The sequence below is a fragment of the Dermochelys coriacea genome, chromosome 9 (genome assembly GCF_009764565.3).
Source record: "Dermochelys coriacea isolate rDerCor1 chromosome 9, rDerCor1.pri.v4, whole genome shotgun sequence".
Classification (NCBI taxonomy): Eukaryota; Metazoa; Chordata; order Testudines; family Dermochelyidae; genus Dermochelys; species Dermochelys coriacea.
Window position 1 is genome coordinate 19,822,083 of NC_050076.1, and position 19,587 is coordinate 19,841,669.

At 38.7% G+C, this 19,587-nt stretch overlaps 1 protein-coding gene across 1 annotated transcript in view; it reads left to right on the plus strand.

Moving 5' to 3' along the window:
* The window catches only part of SI (sucrase-isomaltase), a 144,635-nt gene that overhangs the window by 96,879 nt on the left and 28,169 nt on the right, over window positions 1-19,587 (plus strand). Inside the window, exons 42-50 of the mRNA XM_038417278.2 lie at window positions 1,115-1,196; window positions 1,296-1,352; window positions 2,599-2,723; window positions 3,027-3,115; window positions 6,039-6,088; window positions 8,812-8,982; window positions 10,247-10,405; window positions 12,360-12,566; window positions 15,345-15,496. Of these exons, the coding sequence (XP_038273206.1) occupies window positions 1,115-1,196; window positions 1,296-1,352; window positions 2,599-2,723; window positions 3,027-3,115; window positions 6,039-6,088; window positions 8,812-8,982; window positions 10,247-10,405; window positions 12,360-12,566; window positions 15,345-15,496 (1,092 nt within the window). The remainder of the gene's footprint in view (window positions 1-1,114; window positions 1,197-1,295; window positions 1,353-2,598; window positions 2,724-3,026; window positions 3,116-6,038; window positions 6,089-8,811; window positions 8,983-10,246; window positions 10,406-12,359; window positions 12,567-15,344; window positions 15,497-19,587) is intronic.

Consider the following 19,587-nt stretch of genomic DNA (forward strand, 5'->3'; position numbering starts at 1 on the left):
ATTTTGATTTTTAGAGGGTGGGGAAAAATAAGGAGATTGATCATTTTGTAGCTTTCAGCCTTAACTGACAGTAATATACTCTCTCCGATAAAGTCAGCTGTAGCTCATGAAAACTTATGCTCAAATAAATTTTAGTCTCTAAGGTGCCACAAGTACTCCTTTTCTTTTTGCGAATACAGACTAACATGGCTGCTTCCCTGAAATCTCTCCTTAACACTGGATTTTCAGCATCTATCAGAATAGATTAGTGAAGTTATCCATTCTCTTGCTTCAGCATTAATTTCTGTCAAACACTTTATTATAGTTCTGTGGGGAATAATCACAATGAGGAAATTGACTCACTGTTTCTCCTGTTACAAACCTTCCAATCCCAGCATTAAAAAAAAATGTATTATAGGAATCATTTCCAAGTTTAGCAATAGATTTAGCTGGTTTGCTTCAGAATTTGTAGATACTTGGTACTTACCGTTTCTTTGACCTCAAGATAAATGAATGTTTTCATTGGTGTCCTTTAGAGATGGTAAACTGGACTGAATACAATAAGAATTGATCTAAATCTTATTGTCAAAATCAAACTGCATCCCAACTTTGTAAAGGTTTAAAAATATTAGGGCTAGACTGTGACCACGTTATTCCCTTTGATGACTATAACTCACTTAAGTAACTCATTGACTGCAGTGGGGCAATTTATGTAAGCAGCTGTACAACAAAGTGAGGAAGAGATTCTCAGTCTGGCCCTTAGATAATATTACTATTATTGTGTTAATGTAGAAGGACCCAAAAATGAAAGTGACTAGAAACCAACCTTTTTAGTTTCATGATCTAAACTACAACATATATGAATAGTGGTACCTTACACTTCTATACTGTCTTTCATCTGAGGATCTCTGTAAGCCCTTGGCATACATGAATTGATCACATGAATGAGGAAAAGTAAATTAGATGTTTAAATTGGTCAATTTTTAATAATCTGAGTTATTAAAAGAAGTAACATAAATAAGGTTGGGATTTGTGTTGTGGGGATAGATGAAATTTTTAATCATTGTGCTTTAAGAAGGAAACGCTTTTGAAAAGATTGATATCATATATGTGGTAATTATTTTACTGCTTTAAGGTTTGTGGAAGACAAAAAAACATGGGATGTATACAAACAATTTCTGTGGGGACCTGCACTGCTCATTAGCCCTGTACTGGAGGTAAGAATTTAGATATTTAATTATATATGAGAGTACTTTCAGATATACTTTTTTTTTTTTTGCTTTAAAGAAGATAACATGTATGTGTTTCAATTCCAGAATGCTACATCAGTGTTGGCTTATATACCAAATGCACGCTGGTATGATTATTACACAGTAAGTAACATAAATGTTTTCTTTTGACATTCTAACTAATAGTAAGAACTATTAGCAGAATAATCTGCCAAAGGTGGTGTTGGAATTCCTCACTTTGTGTGTTTAAATACAACTTTACACTATACTTTGTTTATATTTTTCATGCAAACTACATCCCCAAGTGTTTTTTATAGACTTAAGAGGTACAAGAAGGTGAGAGAATTAAATGGAAGAAAAACATCTCGCCAATGACAAAGAAAGGAGTACAAAGGTTGTGAAAATTGGCAAGAGATATAGACCTTAACATCAGCAGCAGAATTATAGTAGCACATAGTTGTGAGATGGTGTGGAATGATAGAGGGGAGGCCACTGATAGCTGAAGAGGAGCAGAAAGGAAAATAGATGTTGACAAGGTGGTTGAGATAGGATATGGAGGCTTTTAAAACCAAGGTTTTGTTGGAAAAGACATCATTTTGGAAATGAAGCTCTAGACCTTGGATCCAGTAAGCCACTGAGCATCAATAGGAATTGAAGGTACTTGTCACTGTCAAGCTGCCCCTGAAGATGTCAAGATAGGAGTGGGGATTACAAGCCACCAGGTTCCCCCATAGAGAGATAAAAGAACTTGTGTGCAGAGTTAGGAAGGCTCTGGTCTGACCTGAATTTTATCTCCTATTGTTCCAAACTATTCACCCAGGTTTGCAAACCTGGTCAAAAAGTTCACACTAATATGGTGTATTAGCATAGTGTAATTTAACTTTGTTACAAAATTTTCACCCAACGCCTACTTATGAGTGAGCTAAAAGGTCAGGTGTTTGAAAGTCACAAACATGTTACATTCTCAAACACCTTTTGCCCCAAAATACTTCTGTTGGTTTTTAATTCCTGAAATATTCTATCTGAGGTCTTTGGCAAGAGAGCAAAAGTGGGGCAGCTTTAGCTGCATCTACTTTCTGCAGAGATAGGAAAAGACTGGGAAGAAAGAAGCTGGAGAGACAAATAGGCAGTAAAAAAGGCACCAAAATTGCAATTACTTTGTGGTTTAGTTCCTTGATCTGTGCCCCACTTTGTTGCACTTGAAAGTCCACTATTCTCAAATTTTTATTCCGTATTTTGAAGAACATGGAAATGACAGCCCTATTTATACATTTAAATCAATATTTTTGTGGCAAAAAGTAATTAACATATTTAGGATCTCCTTCCTTGTTCATTTACATTAGTATGAATTAGAAGTAACTCAGTTGAAATCAATTATTTTTATTTATAGGAGGAATATATTGGTTTAAAGGGACAGTCCTATAACTTATCAGCTCCTCTTGAACATATCAACCTTCATATTCGCGGAGGTTACATCATCCCATGGCAGGACCCTGCTAATAATACCTTTTACAGGTACTATGAAATTAACTGGAAAAGTTAAAACTGGTTTATTTTATTTTAATGGGAGCTCTTTGAAAGCTGCTTCGTGGTTTGGAACATTAAAGACCCAGTTAAAATGGCCTAGAGGACAGATTGCAGGTGAGCTATAAGATGAATTCGATTGATCATATGGTTGATGAAAATGAGAGAAACAGAGGGAGAGAGAGAGCCAATCTAGTCCAAGGATGTTCCTATATAGCTTAAATAGTTATGACTCTGAGGAAACAGACAAACAGTAATGTGTTTGCTGACAATTTTTTTTTTTTTTTTGGGTAGCCGACAAAATTCAATGGGACTTACTGTTGCTTTAGATGATAATGGGTTCGCTCAAGGTCAGCTTTACTGGGATGATGGGAACAGCATTGGTAAGTTTTAATAATAAATTGAAGTGAGAAGATTTACTTACATCAAGAGTAAAGTTTCCTAAATTGCATAAAGTTTTTTTCCTTCTACAGTTTTTAGTTTTGAATGTATAAAATGTCATTTTTATAAAGTATTTGATGTGCAAACACTTGTAGATACGTGTATTTCAGCATATACAACAAATTTGCAAACAGTTACACATGTGCATAGTACTGTTGTATTCAGTGGGACTATACATGTGAATATATGTATCTATATATGTGTCTGCAGGATCTTAGCATAACTAAGATCCTGATTATGCTGTCCTATTTACCATGCATGTGTGGATACCTGAACCTGCTCAGAGCCCCACTGAAGTTAGGGAACTCCATATGAGCACGGGGGTCTCTCCCGTATGTATGCTATTCATTTCAGGGTCAGGGCCCACAGCTGGAAAGCTCTAAAGAACAGTGTTTGAAAAACAAAAAGTCAAGTTAAACCCGTAATACAGTACAATAATATTGATTTGTCTCAATAAAGTCCTATAACATTATTGCTTTCAGAATTCAAATTTTTTACACCTTAACTTATGCCATTACTTAGTTTAGTATGTGTAATAAGAGAGATCATGCTATTTCCTCAGAATTTTGCAAAATCTGTGGTAAATATAACCATGTGAGTTAAGAATGAAGTGAGAAGTCTGAATTGATTTTCCTAGTGTTAGTAAATTTTAAAAATATATCCATCATATCAGGTGTGTACCACACACTATCCACAATAAGTCTCCTCTGAGCTTTCAATTGCTCCTTTGGCATCCTTAACAATCTCAGTAGAAGTGCACAGGGTGCTGTCAGCGTGCAGTGAGGTGCACTGAAGTATGCCAAGCTTTGAGTGACTCAGATTTGGAACTATTTACCATGTTGATGCATCTGATGAAGTGAGCTGTAGCTCACGAAAGCTTATGCTCAAATAAATTTGTTAGTCTCTAAGGTGCCACAAGTACTCCTTTTCTTTTTACGAATACAGACTAACACAGCTGCTACTCTGAAACCTATGTTCATAGAGTTAACCATAGCTTAATTAAATTAAACTAGCTTGCAAGGTGCACTTCAACCATCTCTGTGATCTATTTTTCATAAATCATGAAACTGCGCTGACTCTGGTTATCAGCATTACCATGTGGTAGTTTAGATCCCCAAGCTGAGGCTTATAGAGAAAATAGACACTGATGTTTTCAAAAGAGACATTCCTATCCATCATGGTAACGTATAAATGGATAGTGAATAAAGTAGGAGGTGGGGAATTGCTGACATGCCTCGTAGGAGGCTCACAAATCCATAAATCTCTGTCTGAAGCATTAGGAGCAGTCCTCCCTTGACATTTGGGAGATGACTGAGACACAGGAGCCCATGTACTGATTCTAAGAGAGTTGTTAGCATTACCTGTGATTTGAGGTCTCCAACTCCACAGCATGAGACTTATTAAAGGGAACATTAATGCTGATATGCAATAGTCTTTTTAAGAAATATAGGGAGAAATAAGAAGCTGATTGAAACTCAGTCAAATATGAATTTACTGACCCTGACCCTGTGTGTACTAAACTACTTTCCCTCTGTCAAATGGGGTGGATAGAAATTTGGAACTTTCATTACATAGCTTTGCCCCACCCAAACATGGAATAAATAGTCTTCCCCACAACTTTTTTTTAATTCTTATTGCTGGCCCTCAAATGGATTCTTCCTTTCAGTGCCCATCCTTCAGACAGACTCTTCCCCTGGCCCCGATAGCCTTTTTCCCAGAACTTGCTTTGTTTCTCACTGAGTCACAGTTCTGTGTGATCCCCTCCAATCACCAGGCCCAGATCCAACGGATCCAAGAATCCTCTTCAGGCCTTAATCCAGGAAAGTACAAGAAGCATGTATGTCACTATAACTATCTGAGTAGTCCCATTGAAGTCAGTGGAACTACCCAGGTACTTAATCCAGCCTCAGTCTTCCCTTGCCCTTATTGCTAATAATTAAGGCTATGATTTTGTCACAGATATTTTTAGTAAAAGTAACGGACAGGTCAAAGGCAAAACAGGAAAAGTAATGGAAGCAGTGACCTGTCCCTAACTTTTATTAAAATATCCCTGACAAAATGGGGATCTGCGGATCCCCACAGTACTTCAAGTGGGGCAGCTGTAGGGACTAAGAGCTGCCTGTAGCAGCTGGGGTTGCAGGGTACCCCTGCTGCCTGCAGCTCCAGGCATCTCCTGTGGGGGCTGGGAGCTTGGGGTTCCCCGCCACTCATGGGGGCCAGGAGTTTGGGTTCCTCTGTAGCAGCCCGGAGCTGCCCTCCACCTCCTGCAGCTACAGCAGCCGGGAGCTCGGGGGTTACCTGCCAGGAGCTGAAAGGGTTCCCCCGCTGCCTCCTGGCAGCAGGGAGCTGGGGGGGGTTCCCCTGCCACCCGTGGCGGCAGGGAGGGGGCAACAGGGGTGGCGGGGGACCCTGCAGCTCCCGACCACCATAATCTGAAGTCATGGAGGCTGCTGGAAGTCATGTATTCTATGACTTCCGCGACCTCCATAACTAAATGGCAGTCTTATTTTAGTGATGTGCCCATATGTAACCTGGGACAGAATAAACCAAATAATTTGAATTTCATTTGGCACAGTTGATACTTAAAAATAGTCAAACTAGGTTTTGAACATTTGTACTACCTTTTTTTTGTTAAGATTTTGAATGTTGACTTTACAAACAAAACTTTTAGAGCTTTTTCTCTGACTTAAACAACATATGTTTCCATTGAGGGTTCTAAGTGTGTTTATTATGGAAACAGTGGCATGCTTTACACATTAACACCAGAATTGTATTTAGAATAATTTTTGTTTTAAATGGTCATGAATATTCACCAAAATAAAATTATAGTGGGATACATTTTACTCTACTGCTTTCTCGTTACAGATACATATGAACAGGGTGCTTATCTGTTAGAAACATTTAATGCAAGTCAGGTGGGTATCAGGTGACATCTTGTTCTTGTGTTATGTGTAGGGGTTACTAACACTTCCTTAGATTTTCTCCACACTGTTCATGATTTTATAGACCTGTCATATTCCCCTCCCTCCCCACCGCCACATACCTTTAGTCATCTCTTTTCCAAAGTGAACAGCCCTGATCTTTTTAATCTCTCCTTTTATGCAAGTTGTTCCACACCCTTAATCATTTTTGTTGCCCATCTCTGTTCCTTTTCCAATTCTAATACATCTTTTTTGAGACTGGGTAACCAGATCACCATGCAGTGTTCAAGGTGTGGATGGGTGTTCCATGGATTTACACAATGGTATTATGATATTTATTGTTTCATTATCTATCCTTTTCCTAATTATTCCTCAGATTAGGATTGGTGTTCATAAATTAGTGTTCAGCAAACTCAAATGTAAACATGGGGTAATTTCCTTAACTTTGGGTGTTATAACAGAGATCTTTATATCTTTTACCTTATATATAGTGGTGGGCTCAAACTAGAATTGCAAATGTGATTACACTCAGACTTTCAAAGAGAAAGTTTGGTTCACAATCCAAACCCAGATCATGGTTCCTAATTTCACAGATGGTCTCACTCTAAAGTGAGCTATATCAACATCCCAGTTCTGAACACTTGTAGTTTCTGGGGGCGGTGGTGTAGAAATGGGAGTGAGATAAGCTGTTGTATTGAGATTGTCTGTAATTGCATTTAACATGCTATATTTTATATGAATAAATTGTAATAAATGCATATTTAAGAAGTTTTGTGAAGATATTTTAAATACTCTGTTTGATAGTGAAACTTTATTTCATAAAATTTATTTGCAAAACTTAAACATTTACATATGCAGAAATCAAAGTAACATGAGAATAATAGTACCATTTTGTCAGCTGCACTTTCGCTGTCATTTTACCAATCTATTTAAATGAGTACATTATAGCTCATCATCTCATGCATATTTTTAAAAGCAACATGCCGTTAAACACACACATCTACAAATTCCCTGTGGTATAGAGAAAAGCAACATGTATATAAAGGAACTCATCCAACTTGAAATATAGTCACATTTAAAAAAAAGTTCTAGGTGCTTTCAGGTAATATGCCTGCCCCTACATTTATATGCCAGTTTTTGTTGTTTGCTGCTATTGTAGTGATAGTTCATAAAGCGAGGGGGAAATGACTTATTGAATCTTCCCTCACATAACCTGAAGGACCAGACAAAATTGCTAGCCTTGCACTTCCAGAGTACAGAGATGGCTCCTTTCTAGCATTATCTGAGGCACAATTCAACTCATATGTGGTGGGGAGGGGACGTGTAGTTACATGGCTCAGACCCCCTCCACGCTGGTTTGCAGGGCTGAACAGCTCTGGAGCAGGGATAGTGATCTGTACACACTCCCTCTGAGACAAGGGAGTTCTTTGTCACCTTGTGGAAGGCTGTAATTGCACAGAGGAGCCCAGGATTTGGCCCACTGATTTCAACAAGAATTTTGCCTGATTAATGATTGCATGAAAAGTGAATGAGCTATTTACATACAGATGTCTGTGGCAGAGCAGGGAATGAACCTAGATTTCTCAGATCCCAGGCTAGTACACTAACTGGGTCATTCTTCCTTCTTGGAAGAAAACAAAAGGAAAGCAAATAGATCTACAATTACACTGAAATTAATCAAGAACTTGAGGTAACTGACCTTCCATGCCTTCCCACACCTTTGGGTCTGGATTTTACCTGTTATTACAGACTGTACTAAACGCATGTGTATACTGGAGCTGGAGGAGTAATTTCCAGATCGGGTAGACACCCCTGTGCTAGCTCTGATCATGTTAATACACTCTAAATAGCTGTATTAGCTGCAGCTGCACAGACTGTGGGAAGGGCTAGCTGCCCTGAGTATGTACCTACGTTTCATACAGGACTGTACTTGGGATAGCTAACCTGTCCTGCTGCCCATGCAGTAGCAGCAGCAACTATGCTGCTACTTTTAACACACTAGCTCAATCAGAGGCAGGGTGGATACGTCTACCCACGCTAGAAATTAAACCTCTAGCTCTCCGATACTAAGGTGCCACAAGTACTCCTTTTCTTTATGTGAATACAGACTAACACGGCTGCTACTCTGAAACCTAGCTCTCCGATAGTCTCCTTAGTGGCGTGCGTGCAATCTGACCCAGCTGGAGCAGCAGGCTGCATTGTGCAATGCCTCCTGGTGCTCTGCATGTGCAGCAGAGAATGCGTTTACTGCTCCACTTCTCACAAGGGTGTACCAAGTGTTTCATTCTCCATCTGGTGGGTGAGGAGGAAAGGAGAGCCCAAGGCCCTGCTGTTTCCATGCTTCTTTGGGGTTGGTTTTTCAATAGGGATCCCTAGCAAGGAGCAGTGTACACTTAAGGGAGGACCGCGGTTGTGGCTGACCTCTGTGCATGTACAGAAGGGAAGAGGAAAATGCTCCTTTTGCTTTTCCCCTTAATATGCAGTCCTACCTGGAGAAGCTACATTTTGATGCATATGTGTGTTACATACAGGTACCTGTTGCATAGCCATCTAACATAAGAAACACATAAGTGGGTCTGGAAAGAAGGAACTGCATGATTTTTAGTCTGATAATCAGGGATAAATGATCATACTACAAGACACATTTAGATGTCATAGTCAATGCGATGGCAAGTTGAGACAATATGAATCTATAATATATTTTGTTGTCTTTTCAGAGTGTTTTAGAGATTAAGGTTTCGAACAGTGGATACAGTGACCCAAACAATGTAAAATTTGATGAAATTAAAATCTTGGGAGTTGTCAGAAGACCTTCAGCTGTTACAGTAAAACAAAATGGTGTGAGAGTTCCATCTCTCCATAATGTTAACTATAATGCTACAAAACAGGTAAGCAGTTAATTCAAGGGTATTAAGTCATCTGCCGAATAATATAACCTTTCTTCCTTAAACTTGGCATTGAATCAGATCTCAGTTGCAATATTAAGTCCTATATTTTTTAATAAATACAAAAATGTACCACTAATGACATATTTGCATTGAGAAATCAAAGAACCTGGAATTGTGGTATGATGTTTAGTAAATAACGCAAAGTGTAATCAAAAAAGGTTTCAATTTCACAGGGTAAACAAGAAAAGAAAATATGACAGAGCATATGTGCAATATGGCTAAATTATTGCTGCAGTAAAAACTGTAATCTTTGGAAATTCCTAACTCTGAGTACTTGATTTTTTTCAACCCTCCTAAAAGCTTATTTAAGCCCTAAGAGAATTGAGAGAGAATATAGCATCTCCAACAAGTACTTACTGAGAAGCTAGATGATTCTGTTCTTGCCACCCATTTCCTTCCTCCTCCCTTCCCCTGCCCCTGTATAACTGTAAACCTTTTTTGTTGTGTTTTGTCAAATATAGGCTATATGCAGTTCAGGGCAAAGACCCTACCTCTATGGGTTAAATCTTTGCTCCAATGAAGCCATTGGCAAAACTCCCAATGCACCATGATTTGACCCTGCATGTTTTTGTGAAATATCCAACAGGTTTCTTATTGTCTCATAAAATAATAAAAAGATTTCCCAGGACTAACAAATATACCCTGTGACTCTGTCATATGTATAATTATGGGGGGAAAGTCAGTATTAACTATAAATAATAATTGAGTCAAGCACTCCTAAATGCAATTGAAAGAAATCCTGATTATCATGGTGGCCTTCAAGACACGTTCCTCTGTACTGCCTTTCAAATATAAACATAACTCCTGTAGCTGCTCTTAGGGTTGCCACTCTTCTGATGGAAAAATGCAAGGTTATCCTCACTCCCAGCCTCTTCCCAAGGCTTTCTATAAAACTGTATCCTTTATTAAGTCTCTTGCCTTTCTGCCTTGTGCCTGAAACATACCAAAAAAAAAATCTATCGTATTTAGCTGTGCTATCATTCCTTGGATGGGAAAGCAGAAATTCCTGTGCACAGGTGAAATCAGAATGGACTCCAAGCTTTTAAAAAGAAAGAGCAGGATCCTGATCTTTATAGGGTCCCTGGGAAGCCCATAGATTGGAATTCAAAATCAGTGCCATGTTAAAATAAGTCACAGATAGTGTGAGAGCTGAAAAATGCAATGGCCTCAGGGTAGATTTGTTGTTTTTTGTTTCCGTTCAAAGCTCCTGCATATTACTGGGCTTCAGCTTGAATTGGGGAAACCCTACTCAGTGGACTGGTCTTCGCAGGAGTCATTGGTTGAAGATCATGAAAAATTTAACTGTTATCCTGACTCAGGTGCATCACAAGAAAATTGTACTGCTCGTGGCTGTATCTGGCAGGTAAGCAGAAATGATTTGTGTGAAGCAAGAATAAGGACACTGCTTTAATGACACTAACTTAATTTATCTAAACTAAAAGAGTTGCTGACTAGGGTTTTTAAGTATTTGATGAACTTGCAGAATTGTTTTAGCAACACAACAAAATGTTTGAGAGATGAAAATAAGCATGACTATATGGATCAAGGTTGCCACCTATTTTGGGACATTGCCTCTAAGGGGATCACTTGGCAGCTTGCTTATGCGTGGCAGGCAGAATTAATCATCCTTACCACTTTAACCATCACCACCACTGCTGGGACTCAGGAATTTGACATTTTGCCATGGGTCTCTCTTTTTCCTCATCTGAAAAGACCAAACAAAAATAGGAAATCGGCTGACATCAGCACCCCCAGAGCTGTGTCTGGAGTAACTCCTAAGATGTGAACTTGAGGTTTCTACACTTAGTACCTTCTCAAGTGTCACTTCATCCCTATTCTATTTTTCTCTCTTTCCCATCCTTCTTTTTTAGCTGTTTGATTCCAAGCTTGGTTAGGATAAGGAGGACAATGGTAATCTGTGTGCCAGGCAAAGATTTCACTTGATTCTAATGGAAGTAAGATTGAGTCCCCAGTGAAAAGATCTTGTAGGTATACTCAGTCAATGAAATTAGTAAGGAAATAGGCAAATTCTCAGCCATTTCCTCCTGAACAACAAAAGGCACTTCTTGTCATTTAGTGCTACTTGATGCATGCTTGATTTCACCTCTCAAACAATGTTTGATTGTACACCTGTTCAGAGGAAGTTGCAAGAGTTTTTGTTGTTGTCATAATTTTTCTTTTTAATGGTGAGAAAAAGTGTATTTTCCCACTGTCCATGTATTCAATAAAAGGTGGGCTTGCTTATCCTCAAGCTTTCAGACAGAGAAAAACTCTCTGGGCATACACAAAGCAAGAAAAAAATCTCACTCTGAAAATAAAAATATCAGAAAAACACAAGGAATTTGGCAGGTGGATTTAGAATAGTGACTGCTAAGCACCTGCATTAAATGGAGCGTTCCTTGTCACTGTTAATATAAAAGAAAAGGAGTACTTGTGGCACCTTAGAGACTAACAAATTTATTAGAGCATAAGCTTTCGTGAGCTACAGCTCACTTCATCGGATGCATTTGGTGGAAAAAACAGAGTAGAGATTTATATACACACACACAGAGAACATGAAACAATGGGTTTATCATACACACTGTAAGGAGAGTGATCACTTTGATGGCTTATCTTAAGTGATCACTCTCCTTACAGTGTGTATGATAAACCCATTGTTTCATGTTCTCTGTGTGTGTGTATATAAATCTCTACTCTGTTTTTTCCACCAAATGCATCCGATGAAGTGAGCTGTAGCTCACGAAAGCTTATGCTCTAATAAATTTGTTAGTCTCTAAGGTGCCACAAGTACTCCTTTTCTTTTTGAGAATACAGACTAACACGGCTGCTACTCTGAAAACTGTTAATATAATATCATTTTATAAACAAGTGAGAGATGCTTCTATTAAAAATACACTTAAGAAAAGGGAAGATAAAGTTATCAAGCTCTGATGTTTTTTAAATGTAAATAAGTTGTGATGAATCATAAATAAATCCCAGGAAGTTCTTTTCTTCATATTTCTATACTTACTTAAATTCTCTGCATTGAAATTGTCAACTCAAATGCTATACGTCTGTGTAATTGTAATGGGATGTCCTCCTCCAACAAATACCACTGTAATGATGGAAAGTTTTCTCTGATCTTAATTGCATAAATCATTGTGTTCTTTGTTAGGGTTCGTTTTCACACTGTTCAGCATTGTTGCAGTAACCTTTCCAAGCAGTTGTTCATGTAATGAGTTACCTGTTAAAAATGGGATTTTTCTGGAATTGTCTTTTACTGTTATTAAAATGAATGATCTCATATACTGTTTTCTAATCTGCAATATATTTTTCAGGTTACTTCTAACTCCCTTGTGCCATCATGTTACTACCCAAGTAATTATGGCTATTCTGTCAGTAACATTCAAAACACCACTTCAGGTCTTACAGCTGACCTCTCCAGAAATCTTAGTATCCCTGACCGCTATAGGGATCGTTCTCCCCCTATCAATACACTTCGCTTGGAAGTGAAATATCATAACAACAACATGTTGCAGTTCAAGGTAATTTCAGTCTGAATCTGTTAAAACAATCTATGAGATTGGTGATGGTGATACTTTTTCATTTTTACTGAGCTAAAATGTGACTAGACCGTACATGGCTACAGAGGAGAGTAGGAGAGAATAAGAATAGACCCATCTTTTGAATGGCTTATGTAAAGGCTGCCACATTTGAAGCCCTGGTGCTCCCCATCAGATGCATCTTTCTGGGAGCAACTACACATCTGCCTTCTTCTAGAGAAGTGGCTCTCAACCTTTCCAAACTACTGCACCCCTTTCAGAAGTCTGATTTGTCCTGTCTACTCCCACGTTCCAGTTCACTTAAAATCTACTTGCTTTCAAAATCAGACATACAAACACAAAAGTGTCACAGCACACTATTATTGAAAAATTGATTACTTTCTCATTTTAGTGTATAATTATAACATAAATCAGTTGGAATATAAATATTACACTTACATTTCCATGTACAGTATATAGAGCAGTATAAACATGTCATTGTCAGTATGAAATTTTAATTTTAATTGACTTGGTTAGTACTTTTTATGTAACCTGTTGTAAAACTAGGCAGATATCTAGAAGAGTTGATGTCTCGCCTGCGTACCTCCAGGGATACGCTTACCCTGGTTGAGAACCACTATTCTAGAGACTGTTTCATTTATTTTTTCTTAGAGAGTGATCACGTTTTCTCTAAACTGCTAATGATGGCTTGCTGTGCAAATAAGTGGATAACACTGCATTGTTTCGTACTGTTGCAGTAGCATGACCTACTGATTACTAATCCATTTGACCTATTGCACATGTAATGTGGACATGTTGAATATTAGAAGTGGTGTAAGGTTCTACAGTGCTTATTCTTACCTCTTTGGGGTTTTTTCTCAGTAAGCTCTTTTCAGACAGCTCACCGTGTCAGTGTCTCACTCTCCAGGTCATCTAGTTGAAATCCGTGAGAGTACTCAAGGAGTGAGACACTGCTCAACAGAATTAACCAAGTACTGAAAATCCCTGTGCAAAATGTAGTGTGTCTTTGTAGGATATGATAAAGATCTGAATTCAGTCTTAATGAAAGCCAAGTTTCATTAGAATACTCATTAATTAATGCCCCAATTAATACTCAAATGTTTTCTTGTATTAGTAACCAGTTGTAGAAAGGTCGTTCAACTCCATGTTAATATATATACCATCTTACCATGTATGTAGCAATAGTATTAGGAGGTTATTATATTGGAAGCTTTGTATTTTTATAACATATTTGCAAATACATATCTCTAAATGCTTGTCATCTCAGTCTTTAAGTCAAAACCAAGGTTTTCACTTTTAACCCAAAACATGAATTTATAGGTAAGAAAGGTCTTCTACAAAATATTTTCCAACCATTCATGTTTTTCTTAAACGTGGAGGGCTTTAGAGTGATAATAAAATAAATTACTTTCAGTGAGAAAATTCTTTAGCACCTTTTCAGTAGAATTAATCTGGAGGTTTTTACTTGCAAATAGGCATAAAGAAAAACCCGCTTTTATAATTTTATGGCTCCTAATAAGGATCCTTAAGTTTTGCTCCTGAACAGGAATATCCTTACATTCTTTTTAAGTCAGGCCGCTTTCTAAAACATATCTTACAAAGTTTGTTCTCTTGAGATTGTCTTATCATTGTGTTATGCTGGTGTCTTGTTCTCTGAAACAAGCATGTGTGGCTGTTTCTTTTGGACCCTGTGTATCCTGGATTTACAACGGCCCATGTTCAGTACATTTGCAATTAGTCTCTCATCAAATATTCTATGTAAACACTTACAATAACTACCAGTTATATACAAATACAAATTGAAAATATAGCATAAAAGAAAATATTATAAATAGTTAAGCAATATATAAGTTATAAAAGCTATATGTCAGAGCTTGTATAAAAGATGTTTGGATGTTTTATGGCCAAGAGTGGTATCATTTTTGACATTTTGGGAGCCTGTCACTAGTTGACAGGAAGCAGAAGCCTCCTGGAATTAGCCTTACATTTCACTTTATAACACATGTAACCAAAATATAAGACGGTGGTATTGCATTTTCCAAGCATGATGGAAATAACAATAATTGTAAGTACCTTTAATATTCAGTTAACAGAGCAGGCAAATTGTAATAAACCAATATTATAAGAATTAATTATTATTAATAAAGGTATTCTAATCTTTATAGAGGTCTAGCTCTTACACTGCCCGAATACTCTTAGTGAGTTAAGCCTGAAATCTTAAGGTGACAATTAACTGTCATTGATTATTTTAGCAGAAAGTCCTGCTAATGTGCTTTATCCCACAATCACAAGCTACCTCCCACTTCCCCCAGCCTCCAACTATCCACTACTTAGCAGCCAAAACCTCCAGATTGGCCCCTGACATCATCTACAATGCAGTTATTGAAGGCCAGTGCAGAAATTTTCTGGCATATTGAAAACTAAAAATGTAGAGGCAGCATAAATAAACTGAATTTAACATCAAAATAAACAAGACAAAGGCTACTGTGCTGGTTGATTGTGTTTTTCATATGTAAATGAAGCAGCCACACTGTTGCCACAAAATCCAGGGAAAAAAAAGCCCCTGAATTTAGATCCTTTTTATTGTAGAGTACAGGGATCACAACTATGTTTGCTGTTACTTACATTCTTGAACATGACCACACACACAAATAATTTTTTATTCCTCTTTGACTAAGGAGAACTTTTATTTAAAACAACAGTTGCAAGAAGCATGTCTTATGTATTACACCTTCAAGACTACTGCCTTTCTTTTCATAGATTTATGATGCCAACAATAAAAGATATGAAGTTCCAGTACCGCTATTTCTCCCTAGTACTCCAAGTACAGAAGCAGGTCGACTCTATGAAGTGACCATTAAGAACAATCCATTTGGTATTCAAATTAGGCGCAAAAGCACTGGAACAATTATGTAAGTGAAAACTTTGTTTGCTATAGACAACATTTTTATTTTAACTTGTATGTTTGGTGGAAATCCCTAAGTACTGGCTTAGCTGTGGCACCTATAAAGGTGGAATAGCTTAGCTGCCTTGAGTACAATCCCATTTGAAACACTAGGTACGTACTCGGGCGGCTAACCTGTCCTGTTCTGGCATCACTGCGGCTACACTTGTAGTTTTATCATGCTAGCTTGATGAGAACTAGCACAGGTATGTCTGTCTGAGCCGGAAATCACACCTGAAGCTCCAGTGTAGACATATCCTTATAGGGAACATTATTACATCAGTGATAACATCCTCAAGAGCTCCAGAGCAATTAATTCTCACTTAGAACTAAATCTATTGCAACCATATCAAACTCATTCTCTAATCAAATTCAGAACAAAAAGAATGTGGTTTACAGATGCTAATTCTGAGCTGATACCTAGCTTAAAAGAGAGGCTATCCCATTGATGTTGGAGCTGTGGCTTAAACAAAATGAAGATAGCTAAACATTCTCCTTTGAGTGTACATTTCACTATAGGTGTATGTGCACCCAACGTACTTGAGTATGAGACTTCTGCCAGCAGTACCATTATTGTGCCCCTGCCCTTCTCATGCATGGACCTGTGGGCATAAAAGGGACATAACTGCCACCTCCCTCTCAGTTCCTTTGTACCATCTGTGATGAGAGCTGGAGAGTTCCCTCTCACTCTTGAGCCTCAGTTAGCCATCTGTAAAAAAGATTTTCTGATTTGTGCATACTTACAGTTCACTTTGTATAGTTACAGTTTAGTTAGTTAGCTGATGGTTTAAATCCAGGGGATTTTTGCATGGCAAAAAAAGCCAAAACATCTGTGTTCCTCACATGCACGGTTGTCATGGAGTGTTTCAAATGTTAAGGAGAAGGACAAGTGGGGAACAAATGTCCTATCTGTTCCTCTTTCCCCACAAGGATGAAGAAACAAAGGAATTCCTGTCTTAAAGTTAGTCTTCCTGAAAAGGCAACATGTCCCTCTTAAGAGCCTGACTCTGACCATGAGAGCAGAGCATTCCTCCACAAGGAGTGCCTCTCTGGGTGCCATGGCTCCAAAGCCTGTTTTGGATGAGAAATGTAGATTTCTAGATTTAAGATCTAAGAAAGTTTAACAGATTAAACAAGAAAACAAAGAATAGAATGGTTCCCCTATCATCTGTTATCCTTCCTTGAAGATGGGGGATTAGTATGTTGCCCTCCGGCTGCAGGATACATCCTTTCATGTGGCAATACACCCTAGCCACAGAAAGTATCTTTAATTCGTGGTAGGTAATATGCCTGTCAGCCTAACATATGTCCTGAGGGTGTTTACCAAATGTATGGCAGTAGTGGCAGCTAATCGTCAACATTTAGGCATTCAGATATTTCCTTAATTGGATGACTGGCGGTGAGGAAAGAATTTGCTCTCAGGATGTCCAAGCCATGTTGGTGTGCAGCAGGAAAGGCACAACCAGAGCTACTTATCAATGAAATGGAAAAGGTTCTCAGTCAGAACTGAGTCTCACTGGTTGTCACCAAGTAATCCAGACATTATGCATATATTAGATTACCTGCTATATTTGAAATCTTATGGTTTTCTCATCAGTTTTCTAAGAGTGCACTTAGCCTCCATCTCTGTGATAGATCCACTGGTAGATGGGGTTTTCACATATCTTGATGCCTCAGTTCTTAAAAAGAAAAGGAGGACTTGTGGCACCTTAGAGACTAACACATTAATTTGTGCATAAGCTTTTGTGAGCTACAGCTCACTTCATCAGATGCATTCAGTGGAAAATACAGTGGGGAGATTTATATAGACAGAGAACATGAAACAATGGGTGTTACCATACACACTGTAACGAGAGTGATCAGGTAAGGTGAGCTATTACCAGCAGAAGAGTGGGGGGAAAAAACTTTTTGTAGTGATAATCAAGGTGGGCCATTTCCAGCAGTTGACAAGAACCTCTGAGGAACAGCGGGGGGAGGGGAGGAGGAATAAACATGGGGAAATAGTTTTACTTTGTGTAATGACCCATCCACTCCCAGTCTTTATTCAAGCCTAAGTTAATTGTGTCCAGTTTGCAAATTAATTCCAATTCAGCAGTCTCTCATTGGATTCTGTTTTTGAAGTTTTTTTTTGTTGAAGAATTGCCATTTTTTAGGTCTCTAATTGAGTGACCAAAGAGATTGAAGTGTTCTCTGACTGGTTATGCTCAAATAAATTTGTTAGTCTCTAAGATGCCACAAGTCCTCCTTTTCTTTTTGCAGATACATACTAACATGGCTGCTACTCTGAAATCAGTTCTTAAAAGTGCTCATTCGCATTTGCCCTCCTGTCTCTGATCCACTACATGAATTTAGTTTTGTCCTGTTTGATGGTCCCCCCTTTGATCTTTTAGCAACAACATCCTTATAATTGTTGCTATCAATGAAAATACTGTTCTGGTAGCAGTCAGGTACAATATGCCGAAAGGGTGTCTGAACTTCAGGCACCGTTAGCCAAGCCCCCTTTTAAGACATTTCACAAGACAAAGTTTCTTTTAGGCCACACCTTGTTTATGTTTGAAGTTCCACCTCAATCAGATCATTCATCTTCCGGTGTTTTTTTCCAAAGGCTCACTCTGGTAAAGCCAAAGAGAGGCTTCATACTTTGGACATTATTTTAGATTATCTCCTATACAGTTTGTAGGAGAACAGGGCAGTTGGTTAGAGAGCTGTTTATATGTCACTGGATTTCTGACTGCATCAAACCCTGCTATTATCTAGCAAAGATTCCTTTGAGCAAGGGGTTGGACTAGATCAGTGGTTCTCAAAGCCGGTCCGCCGCTTGTTCAGGGAAAGCCCCTGGTGGTTTGTTTACCTGCCGTGTCCACAGGTTCGGCCGATCGCAGCTTCCACTGGCTACGGTTCGCCGCTTCAGGCCAATGGGGCCTGCGGGAAGTGGCGCGGGGCAAGGGACGTGCTGGCCGCCCTTCCCGCAGCCTCCATTGGTCTGGAGTGGTGAACTGCGGCCAGTGGGATCTGTGATCAGCCAAACCTGCGGACGTGGCAAGAAAACAAACTGCTCCGGCCCGCCAGGGACTTTCCCTGAACAAGCGGCGCACCGGCTTTGAGAACCACTGGACTAGATGACATCCTGAGGTCCCTTCCAACCCTGATAGTCTGAGTCTATGATTGCTCTCCTTCTGAGGATAATGGCCCATTACACAAAGGCTCATTCCACTTCCTCAGTCTTCTTGAGTAACATACCAATAGTGGATAGATGCAAGGCAGCAATGTGTTCACTAGTATATATCTCTTCCAGTCACTGGACTATCACTCAAGCTTTCTGAGACGATGCCAGTATTGGCAAGTCATTGCAGCAGTCTCTTTTCAAGTGATCTGAAGTCCCACCATCTGTAAAGCAGCTGCTTGTGAGTCACCTGCAGTGGAATGCATTTGTGAACATCACTTGAAGAAGAAAAAATGGTTACTTACCTATACAGTAACTATTCTTCTTCCAGTTGTGTTGTGCACATATATGTTCCAGACCCTTCCCCACTACTTAGTGGATTAATTGGACAGTGGTATGAAGGAACAGAGAGGGAGGCAGTGGTCAAGCTCCTTTAAAGCCCTTGGCTCCACTCATGAGGATTCAGAGAAGAGCCACATGAATGATTTAAACGATTAGAGAACATACAGTATAGTGATAGACTCAAAGAGCTCAATCTGTTTAGCTTAACAAAGAGGAGGCTATACATATCTACATGGGGGAACAAATAGATCATAATGGGCTGTTCAATCTAGCAGAGAAAGGTATAACACAAATAAAGGCTGACAGCTGAAGCTAGACAAATTCAGACTGGGAAGTAAGGCATACATTTTTGACAGTGAGGGTAATTAACCATTGGAACAATTTACCAATGGTCGTGGTGGATTCTCCATCACTGACAATTTTTAAACCAAGGTTTAGGCATGGTTCTCTAAAACATATGTTCTAGGCATTATTTTGGGCAAATTCTATGGTCTGTATTATACAGGAGGTCAGACTAGATTATCACAATGTCTTTTTCTGGCTTTGGAATCTTC